This window comes from Carlito syrichta, unplaced genomic scaffold, assembly GCF_000164805.1.
Source record: "Carlito syrichta isolate Samal-C Ts95f unplaced genomic scaffold, Tarsius_syrichta-2.0.1 Scaffold304923, whole genome shotgun sequence".
Classification (NCBI taxonomy): Eukaryota; Metazoa; Chordata; class Mammalia; order Primates; family Tarsiidae; genus Carlito; species Carlito syrichta.
In genome coordinates this window covers 110,269-121,881 of record NW_007249019.1, presented here as the reverse complement: position 1 = coordinate 121,881, position 11,613 = coordinate 110,269, and the positions used below count along the sequence as shown (strand labels likewise).

The window sequence follows — 11,613 nt, the reverse complement described above, 5'->3', positions numbered from 1 at the left end:
TAAACATTAAACCTCAAACTTAAGAATCCTAGAGGATACATAGGAACTACCCTTCTGGACATTGGAGTAGGCAATAAATTCATAACCAAGTCCCCAAAAGCAAATGCTACAAAAGCTAAGATAGACAAGCAGGACCATCAAAGTGAAAAGCTTTTGCACAGCAAAAGAAATCATTGAGAGAGTAAAGAGACAATACACAGAATGGGAAAAAAATATTGGTAAATTATGTATCTTACAAAGGTCCAACATCCAGTATCTACAAGGCACCCAAATGAAGTGAAAGGAAAAAACAAACAACCCCATTGAAATGTGGGTAAATGACATGAATAGACACTTCTCAAAAGGTGATACACAAGCAGATACAAGCAGCCGTGAAAAAAATGCTTAGCCTCACTCAGCATCAGAGAAGCGCAAATCAAAACTACAATGAGATACCACCTAACTCTGGTAAGGACGGCTGTCATCAATAAGTCAAAAACAGCAAGTTTTGGCATGGCAGTAGAGAAAAGGGAACACTTCTATGCTGTTGGTGGGAACGTAAACTAGTTCAACCTCTATGGAAAGCAGTGTTGCGATTTCTAAAAGAACTAAAAATCGAACTTCCATATGATCCAGTAATCCCTCTCTTGGGAATATACCCAAAGGAACACAAACTGCTTTAGCCAAAAAGACCCCTGCAATGCAAGTTTATTACTACACTATTTATAATAATAAAAACATGGAGCCAACCCTGCTGCCCATTGTAAGTGGACTAGATAAAGAAAACGCAGTACCTATGCACGTGATGGAATAGTAAGCAGCCATAAAAAAGAACAAAATCATGGCCTTCATAGCAACTAGGACGCAGTTGGAGACTATCATACTATGTGAACTATCACAGAAACAAAGAACTGAATACCACATGTTCTTACTTCTAAATGGGCCTGACCACGAGTCGCATTGGCACAAGGATAGGACTGGCAGTTTCTGGGCATTGCTAGGGGAGAAAGGGAGGGAGAAGGGAGGCGGATGGGAGGCACGTGACAATACAGTGGGTACCCGGTCCACTACCGGGGAGGGAGGGCTGCCTGGAAGCCCAAACGCCAACTGCATGCAGCCTATTTATGTAATAAGTCCTCAGTTATACCCCATGACTCTACAAGAAATAGACAGATAGATAGATAAGAAACCTGATGCAAACCACAAACAGACAACAAGAGTTCTGCAGATGAGAGAAATAACTAAGGATGGGCAAGAGATTAAAAATTCCTATAGGGGTATGTCAGAATCTTAGGACGGCATCTTAATTCATTTGTGCTGCCACAAAGGAATACTGGAGGTTGGGTATTTATGAAGAAAAGAGGTTTATTTGGCTCCCAATTCTTCAGGCTACACAAGAAGCATGGCACCAGCGTCGGCATCTGGTGTGGGCATCACTCATGGCAGAAGGCAAAGAAGAGACGGCCTGTGCAGAGCTTACACGGCAAGAGAGAGAAGGTAGGTGCCAGGTTCTTCTTAACTATCTGCTCCCTTGGGAACTAGCAGCATAAGAACTCACTCAGATGACGCCAAGCCGTTCATAAAGGACATGCCCCTGGGCCCAAACGCTTCCCACGAGGCCCCACCTCCAACAGTTGACATCAAATTTCAATGTGAGGTTTGGAGGGACAAGTATCCATAGCAGATAGGCCATGAATATTTCTACAGGTCAGAGAAATTAAAGTTATCTAGATCTTACAGAGCAGAGAGAGTCATCCATCGCGATCTGAACGACTTATCCTAAGACCATAGTAAAGAAGGCATGAGAGAAGTTCATCAAAGCTTTATTTATAAGACATAACTTTGTATAAGACCAAAATGTAAAAACCATGATAGTACATCAGTGCAGCCGTTACGTCAATGCAACTATTACATAAAGTGTCATAATGACTAGGGAAATGTTCATGAACTGTGAAGTGAGGTAAGAAAATTACTATGTTCATTGATATCAACTTTTAAAAAGTACTCAGAAAAATACATTGAATATAGGTTGGCCAAAATATTAACTGTGGTGTTTTATTACAGATTGGAAAAAATTTTCATCCATATAACTTCTATATAACCTAAAAGTCACATATATTTATTTTATAATCAGAATATATCATTATATTAAAATATTATGCTGTGCAACTTCACACATCAAATTATTTGATCTTCTAATAATCAACATCACACTAAACTAGAATTTAAGTAAATAATTTTTTAAGTCGCTGACATATTTGAAGCTTAAGCTAAAAAACGATATTTTTATTTGTAAAATGTGCTCAGCATTAATCAATTGACAATCCTCAAAAACTAACAAGTTATTATGTAATGTTAGAATTATGAAGCACAAAATCGGCCTATGTTGAAGATAAAATAAAGGTGATTTTGTTAACTGTAACTACTAATTTTCTCTATCTTTCCTTGTCCCCCTCACCCTAAAATAGTTTTTACAATTATAGCTTTAATTATTATTGAGTGTTTAAACGACCGAATATTTTTGTTGTTAATATAAGTCTCCTAGAATTGTGGATTTTAGTAGGACCTAAAATCAAATGTTAGGAACATCTTGGTTTTAACATTCTTCTTGTGGAAGGAGTTTCCATCTAACTGTTGTATCCATTTCATCATCAAAGTTTCCCATCTCCTGCTCCTTAGAGAGTTCTAAGAATACCTACGTGAAAAAATAAAGAAAGAAAAATGTCAGGGTATTTCGGAAAGACAGATTCACACATAGGTCACCGATGAGGCTGACAAAAAAAGCCACAACAACCCACCTGCTCCAAGGTGACCTGAGAGAGGCTGTATTCCTCTAGGCCGAAGGTCTGTTTCACTGCATTTAAAGGGACTGCTGTTAGTGGCTTACTTATTTTTTACCAAAAGTGCTCTCAAAGTCATACAATGAAAGCAGCAACTTTGAAAACATTAACTACTTTAAGGTACAGTCCAAATAGTTACATTTCCTTGAAGGATAAATTCAAGAAGCGTGCTGACGTAGCCAATCAGGTATTCTATCTCCACTGTCCTATTTAAATATCATTCTGATTTTTCTACATATATATGTTAGACTCTAACTCAGCTGTCCGGCATAGTTTGTTCTATATTTGTAAATCTCTGAAGGAGTCCACGTCAGGCTGGCTCCCTTTTAATGACTCTCACAATGCTACATGCCAAGGCTTTAGAAAAGTTCAGTGTGAGCTCAGTTGGTATCTCTGGAACTTGCTCAGAAGCCCCTCCTCGATCTTGGCTTGTTACATCTCAGCCCTCTGTTTTCGTTCTCTAACCTTCATTTGGTCTGCCAATCGTTGGTTCCACACATTTGCTTCAGCTACCTCTGGGTTTCATACATATAGAGACACTAAAAACACCTTGGTATTCAATGGGACAACATTTTGATAATTATCCTTCAATGTCATGCATTGTGGTCATGGCAAGAAACAGCCCTGGTACCCCCAGTTCAATCCTGCAGTATGAAGTGACCTGACTTGCTGCTGGGTTTCCTTGTCCACACAGAAGGAACCAGGTGGAGCAAACCACCATCTAGGGCCACCACTAAGTTTCCTTCAAGACTGCTAAGTCTACTTTAGTGGAGGTTCTCCAGGTCTTGATGGATTACTTACTTGTTCTACTTGAAATTGCATGGTATGTTTCCTACATGAAAATATGCAACCGATACCTAAAATCTTATTTAAATATGCCCCAACTTACCTGCTTCTAATTTGGAAAAGGCCTGAGATAGAGGGCGAACATCCTCCACAGGTAACTTATATGCCATTAAAGAGGAATACCTGAGAGGAAGAAATAGTGAAATTTATCCCTGTGTTTTAGTGGTATAATATTGGGGAGGAATGAATAGCCAAAATAACAAAATATTTTTTCAAAGTTTTATTTAAATAAAAAAGTATTTTTTCATGGCTGATTTGATAGAGCTTGAATCTGTGTCTAACAACTTATTTTCAGTCATAAAAAATGCTATAAAAACAAAAATCTGTTTGCCCCAAATTTAATGCTAAAGATAAATTCTGAGAAAAAACTCTGACAATTTTTCATACTCAGCCTGCACTATGTTTCTTATTGTACTATATATGTCTTACTCTCAAAACGCAATCTTTCTAGAACCTTTGTGTTAATTTTTCCATCTGCTTTTAATTCACAGTCTCTCCTATAAGAATTAAAATCTGTTGAATGCTCTCCTCTTAAAAAAAAAATTATTTCTTGACCGTCAGGCTTCCTTCCATGTTGTGCAATCCAATGAACGCTCTTTAGTCTGTATTTTTCAGACTTCTCAAAAGCATTAAATAAAATTGTACTTATCCTCCTTAAAACATTCTCTCAGCTTCTGAGACAACCACACTCATGATTTTTCTTCTAACCCTCTAGGCCCACACTTTTTAATAGGGTAGCTGCTAACTACATGTGTCTATGTTTACATTTAGAGTAACTACCATAAGAAAACTTAAAAAACAATTTCTTGGTCATATTAGCCACATCTGAAATGCTTGGTAACTACATATGAGTAGTGGCTACCATACTGGACAGCAGAGATAGAGGACATTTCCATCATCACAGAAATTTGAATGGCCATGCTGTTCTAGACACCAGTATGTGTTGATAAGGTTGCAGGTGATAGTAGTTTCCTCACAGGAAACATATTTCTTCTCTTCCCCAATCCTATCTCAAAGCTGAGAGTTCCTAGGGTCCATCCCAGACCCTCTTCACGTTCTCTCCCTCTTGTTGACCTTACTATTCTCCTAGTTTAATAGTCTTCTGTCTGTTAAAAATATCCCACTTCAGTTATTGCCAGACTAGATCTCAGTGACCTCTTCCTTTTCCTGTGAGCCACAGGTGTCTACATCTCTGTATTTTGGCATCTCCAGTGTCTCATATTCTCATTCTTCAGCTAACCAACCTTGCTCAGCCTTAAAGTTCCGCCTCCATATTATATCCTCATTTATTTGTATCTTCATTTGCTTAATATCCTCACCTCCAAAAGACTGTAAGCACCATAAGAACCTTGTCTACTTTACTGACTACTCAGAACATAGCCTCCAGCACATAGGTGTTCAACAGATACTATAAAAGATAAATAGAAGTAGTACATAAGACAATTCTGTATGTCTTTCAGTTAAATTCAGTCTCATTCTGCTGCTCACATTGGTTTGATTATCACTGCCTGTAACTCATGGTTGACCACGTACAACCATAGAGAGGATCAAAAGATTTATAATCAGAGAATTTAGGATAGAGTCATTCTTTCTCAAGTATGTAAGTCTGTATTATTGAGCTCTTGATGTAACTTCATATTGAGTAAAATACTACAGGTGAGTACATTATTTTCATTGCCTTTTAAAAAATCATTAAATTGATGGCTTAATTTGTCAGTATTTTGTTCTTAATCCTTAAGTCATTCCACAATTTACACACCACACACACACACACACACACACACACACACACACCATTCACCTTTTCTGAATTCTAAAACACTCAGTGAAAGTAACTGTTCAACTGATTTTTTTTTAAGAGACAGAGTCTCCCTACATTGCTCAGACTGTATTTGAATTCCTAGGATCAAGGGATTTTCCACCTCAGTTGCTTTCTTTTTATTTTTAAATACATTCTGGTGATCCCCAAATATCCTCTTTTATAAAGAACAAGCCAGCTCCACCTTCCTCTTCCTGCGCATACTAGAACAAAACCAAATTATGCTGATAGTGGAAAACACACCTGTTACTTAAACACATTCTTTACCTTTCCTGCCTTGCAGCCTGTGGAAAAAGCTTCAGAATCTCTGTGTGGAGAGGTTCCACTTGAGTAGAATCCTTCATTTTTATTTCTAGCATATAATCTTTACCAAACTTGCTTTTCAGATGTTGAATGGAACCAATACACCTAGTCCAAGGAAGAGAACGAGGAGTTGAAAGACAAAATACTTCTCTCTTAATTCCTTCCTTGATTTCCAATGCAGAGGAAGGTGTTTAATTATAGATTAAGGAGCTGAAGGGTGTCAGCTGTTCACAGTGAACTGAAACTCTCTGTAAGAACACGGCAGTCAAATGCTGGCTCAAGACAGGCACCCACCTTAACTTTCCTGACACCAAGATGGCCACACGGTCACACACAGCCTCAGCCTCTGCCATGTAGTGGGTGGTCAAGAGGGCACCCCTCTCCTTGTTTTTAACAGTGGTCTGAAGTGCCAGCCTAAGGACAAAGTGAGGGATCATTTGCATTTAGGAGATAATTTAGGAAAGTAGATGAATAGGAACAAGTATGAAATCTAAAGAGAAAAACAAATTATATTAGGTTACAAAAGAAAATCTTTGCTATGAAGGGAAAGACTAAAAATTGTGCTGTGTCACCAAATTATATTACTACATTGGTTTCATTGGGAAAAAGTAGAGTGTCTGTAAATAGTAAGTAAAATAATGTTTGCGAAAAAGAAGGTGTGGTAAAAATAGAGAAGCGGCACACTATAGGGCTTTCTACAACTGAAAAATAAAACAGCCGGGCTCGGTGGCTCAGCATGTAATCCCGCGCCTTTGGGAGGCTAAGGTGATTGGATTGCCTGAGCCTGTGGGTTCAAGACCCACCTGGGCAGGCAAGACCTCCTCTATACAATAAGTCAAAAAATCAGCCGGGCGTGGTAGTGCATGCCTATAGTTCCAGCTCCTCGGAAGGCTGAGGCGGAAGGATCGCTGGAGCCCAGCAGGTCGAGGCTGCGGTGGCGGCCACTGCACTCCAGTCTGGGCGACAGAGTGAGACTTCAACTCAAAAAAAAACAAAAAACAAAAAAAAACGGAAGAAGAAAGAGAGAGGGAGAAGTAAAGAAAGCCCAATCAAGGCCAGTCAAGAGTCTGCTGGAGTCTTCAAATGTCTGTTTTTGGCTTCCTTGAGGAATTTTGAATGCTGCATTGGGTGTCACCGAATGAAATAATAAAGGATGTGAGCATCCATTGAAGGTTGATGAAGCAAAATGTACAAAACAAACTAACAAAACACCAACTCTAGACACATCTTATTGACGCTGCACTTAACCTTCACTTTGCTCACCACACTTGCCGCTGGCCCTCAGGGTCCATCCCGGTCGACGGCTCGTCCAGAAGCAGCACCGACGGGTTCCCCAGGATGCTCAGGGCGAAGCACAGCTGCAAGGAGAGGAGCAGTCTGTCGGCACCCCGCTGGGGGTGCCCCAAGGGACCCCGAGTCGGCCGTACCTTTCTCTTCCCTCCCTCCGGCAAGGTCCTCACAGGAGCCTTCAGCTGGTCCTGCAGCCGGAGTGCATCTACCAACCTGACAAAAACCGGTGAGATTAAACATGAGGTACATGGGAAATACATCTATCTAAAACAACAGTATGGAAAACCCTAAGCACCATCAATCTGAAGACAGTGCCTTTCGTCATCGTTAACATGTCAGAGGGGCTAAATCGTACAATTTGACCCTTTTCGGGAATTTCCCCTCATTTTATTTGCGTAAAATGTAAAGACGTTGCTTCCGATCTCCTTCCTGGAGAAACTGCATAGCCCTCCCCTCTCCCAGACGCAGACTGCAAGTGGGCTTTCTCTCTGTACCGTGAAATGCTAAGGGCAGCATCGTCTTTGCCCAGTCCTTTCACAGCTGCGTACAGCTCCAGGTGCTCTCTCGCTGTGAGGCTGGGCCACAGTGAGCTCTCCTGAGGACAATACCCCAAGAACTGGAGGCCGCTGTCTTCCTGCCGCCTCACCGAGGCTCTGCTGCCCCGTAACAGCACCTGCACAGGAGACCGGATGTCAGATCCACCTTCAGCTTTTGCCTCATCCCTCTCTTACTAAAGGAGATAAATTAGTCATTAGGCTGCAATATCTTGGGAGCATGCAAGAGACATTTTATAATTTTTTCTTCTACTTATTTATATATTTTTAAAATGTATTTACTGATAGGAATAGAAGGATGCCATTGATATTTAAATTTGCTTCACATGTTACATACCACTCCTGCAGTTGGCTTTGTGCACCCAGTTATCGTTTTAATAGAAGTGCTTTTACCCGCTCCATTGTGTCCTAATAATCCCAAAATTTCACCTGAAACGAAGGGTTATTATCGATATTTTTACTTTTAAGGCTGACTAGGCCAAAAATGTTTTGTTCCATAATATTTTGAAACAAAATTACAGTTTGAAACAAATGCTCAGTCTGTATCTTGATAATTTCCTATGTTACATTAATGGAAACAATTTTGGTCTTCCTGATCCAAGATCGGGTTGCTTGCCATTTGAACTGGGACGTGATTTCAAAGTAGAAAAGACTTCTCTGCTGACATGTGGAGAAGTTTTATAATTACATGGTAACCAAGATGTACAGAGAGTCTCAAGGAATAGCAGGTTACCCTTTTCATATTCCTAAGCCTGCAGAGTAAGAAATATTTTAATAAAGGGAACACTGATGCAAACCTTTTTTAACGCAGAAGGAGACATTTTTAACAGCTACTTTCTTTTTCCTTGTTGAAAAGCAACTTTTCTTTTTTTCTTTATATTCCTTGCGTAAACAGCTTGCTATAATGACTGGTTTCTGGAAGACATGGAAGAATCATGATGTCCCTATTAAACTTCAGATAGTCTATGAACTCATGTCTTATGTTCCATTTTCTAATCTATGAACCCTAACCAAATTTTGTGCCAAGCTGAAAATATTCAGTCTCTTTTTTCAAGTAAAATACCCAAATTTAGGTTCATGAATAAAGTCTGCCATATCAACTACTAATAAAACTAATTTTGAATCAAACACCTTCCTCTGCATTATGCTGAGCATCTGTTCTTGCCTTTTCCACTAATTTCATTCCCATTTTATTCCTTATTGATTTCTATGCATTGTACATTCACTGGGTCTTTTTCATATGCGGTTCACAGTTGTTAACATTGCAATTTCACTATAATGCCAAATGAAATAATAACTCTTTAAAAACATGTGGGATTTCCTTCAAGTTGGTAGAAATATCAGATAACTTCTTAAATTACACTGATGAGTCAGGAGCTGGTAGATTAAGACCCACGGGAAACCGAAGAAGAAACAGTTAAAATGATGTGGATGGGGTAGATACTTTTAAAGATAACTAACGGAATATGAACTGCAAGTAGAAATGCTCCAGGGAAAAAAGCAAGTTTTCCCAGTAAGAACCAACTCTCCTCAACTCTACAGGACAAGCTAACTGTCTCAGCATTTCATTAAGGGTCTAGTCACTGGCACCACCTCATCCAAGTTTGAAATACTGAGTGCATTTGCTGCTTTGACTCTTTCAGCTTGAACATCTTCATCTTCTTCTTCTAGCTCTTCTGGGTTTGGATACGTTTCCCTGTTTCTTGGAGAGATTCTACAGAGAAAATAAAGTGACATAAAAATGCAATTCTAGCCATACAACCACTATCAAGAAAATGTAAATCTCTACAATCAAATTATTATCCTTTGTTTGAAAGAAATCTAAAACGGTTAACTTATTGCCTACAAGATTGCCCTTGACAGAAATACCATCGCCAGTAGCCACGTCCCTTGAAATCCCCTTTGACCATGTATTCTCTTTAAAATCTTTGATTCCACCTGTCAGCTGGCTCTGCTTTTTAAAATTCTCTCACGCAGAGATTTATCAGTCTTTTAGCCCATCGTCACTATCCAGATCACTATCGTTTTCCAAGATGAAAGATCACCTAACTGACTCTTCTTGCCTTTTCAAAATATTCCACATACTTACGTTGAGCACCAGTGTGTTACTGTGTTTTCTGCTCAGGGACCTACAACGGCCATAAGCAGGAAGAAAAACAAGTTGTGGTGCTTGACCACTACTTATAGAGATGCATAGGAAAAAAAAATCAACTTGCCTAAAATCAGAAAGACCTGTGACTTAGAAACTAAATATTCCTGCATTCAGTCTAATTTTGTTTTTTTTTTTCAAAATAGCACTGTCCAACATGCTTAGCCAAGCGTTAGATAGTAAATTCATTTTTAAAAATTGATGTCAAATGCATTCCAATAAAGATTAAATATTTAAATAACATTCAGATGTCAATTAATATTCTCCCAACCTGAAAACAGGATCTTTCCTCATTATTTCATTTCCATACTTCATTTCCAGACACCGTATAACAAAAAGGAAAACGATACTCTGAAGGTATGGCTAAAAGCAAAGAAAAATAAGTAGAATGATCAACGCCATGGCTTTCAAACTCAATGAGCAAAACTTGTTTATTTTTTGTCATGAAAGATTCAACCATTTTCTTATAAATTTAACAAAAACATTGTAGAAAATACTCACAAGGAGGAGATGTTTATTCAAATCACCTCTTCCAGTGTGGAAAAAAATCTAAAAATCCTGGATAATTTATTTTAAAAACATAGAAAGGTAGACAAAAGAGCAAGAGCTTTTAAAGCCAAATCTAAGTGAATATAGGAGAGAGCCTCAGCACCAAAGCAACTCTTGTGGTGGAGCTATTCCTCATCCTTGAAACACTCAAATTTCAGTGTTCATACCCTTTCTCTAATTTAAGTGGAACTCAAAGGGTTAAAGAATACTGAAGAGGTTGCTACAGAGTTGCCTTGATTGTTTATCATGGAGAAAGAGTAAAGATAGAAATACAAGCCAGCATGTACAGACATGCAGCCCAAATTCACATTGCTGGATGACTGAAAAAGAATCTCAAATCTAGAATGGAGTTTTTAAGTGGTACAGACTGATAATGTCCCTAGGAATTGGCAGAAGCAAACAAAATGTAATTGATATCCCAGAAACAGACCCTACATGTACAGGCATCTAATATAGGAATATAAGTAGTTCTGAATATCAATAAGAAAGGTACTTACTTTTCAATAAACTGTTATCTTATTGCAGGAACAATTGAGCATTCTTAAAGATAGAAATGAAATAGGACCCTACATCACAATACCAACAAAAAAATCAATTCTAAGTAATTGAAGATGTAAATGTGAAAGGAAAACATAAATATTTCTTGAAAAGCAGTATAAAATAATATCTTCTTGATTCTAAAGGGGAAGATTTGATCATTCTTAACAGATGTTTACAGCCTTTGAAAAGACTTTAGATTCATTCTTGACAAATACAAAAACAAAGAACAAAAAACTAAAACCTGTCAGTAAGCTAGGAATTGAGAGAAAAAGTAAAATAAATAGCTAATATTTTTAAAAGTTAGTATGAACAAGAGACATGAAAGATCTTTACAATGAAAACTACAAAACACTGCTCAAAGAAGTCAAAGTTGAAACAAACAAATGAAAAAATATTCCATGCTCATGGATTGGAAGAATCAACATTGTTAAGATGTATACCCTACCTAAGGCAATCTACAGATTTAATGCAATACTCACTAATTTGCCAGCAGCATTCTTCTCAGAACTGGAAACAATACAGAAATTCATACGGAAGCATAAACGGAAATGAATCACCAAAACAATTCCCAGGAAAAAAAAAAGCACACTCTGAGACTTTAAACTCTATTATAAAGTTACAATAATCAAGACAGCCTGGTATTGGTACAAGAACAGGCATATAGACCAATGGAACAGGATAGAGATTCCAGAAGCAAAACCTCCATTTCTCAACCAACTCATCTTCGATAAAGCCTCTACCACC

General features: G+C 38.3%; 1 protein-coding gene across 1 annotated transcript; it reads right to left on the bottom strand.

Moving 5' to 3' along the window:
* Positions 1–1,786: 1,786 nt before the first annotated feature.
* On the bottom strand, positions 1,787–10,149 carry LOC103263348 (ATP-binding cassette sub-family A member 10-like). Its single transcript, XM_008061031.1, has 12 exons — positions 10,052–10,149; positions 9,225–9,345; positions 8,429–8,546; positions 7,969–8,060; positions 7,572–7,750; positions 7,215–7,290; positions 7,051–7,145; positions 6,082–6,201; positions 5,752–5,892; positions 3,709–3,788; positions 2,778–2,833; positions 1,787–2,674 (listed from the first exon to the last, which is right to left on the bottom strand). The coding sequence occupies exons 1-12, from the start codon at positions 10,093–10,095 to the stop codon at positions 2,576–2,578; spliced, it is 1,221 nt and encodes a 406-aa protein (XP_008059222.1). The 5' UTR covers positions 10,096–10,149; the 3' UTR covers positions 1,787–2,575.
* Between the last annotated feature and the right edge of the window lie 1,464 nt (positions 10,150–11,613).

What these genes read in the sequence shown, in the direction of transcription:
- LOC103263348 (XM_008061031.1), bottom strand. Translation starts at nt 10,095, where the DNA reads ATGAAGTATGGAAATGAAATAATGAGGAAAGATCCTGTTTTCAG. An exon ending in TTGGTGTCAGGAAAGTTAAG is followed by an intron (nt 5,893 to 6,081) that starts GTGGGTGCCTGT and finishes TCCTTGGACTAG; the next exon opens with GTGTATTGGTTCCATTCAAC. An exon ending in CAGGCTGCAAGGCAGGAAAG is followed by an intron (nt 3,789 to 5,751) that starts GTAAAGAATGTG and finishes TCTTCCTCTCAG; the next exon opens with GTATTCCTCTTTAATGGCAT.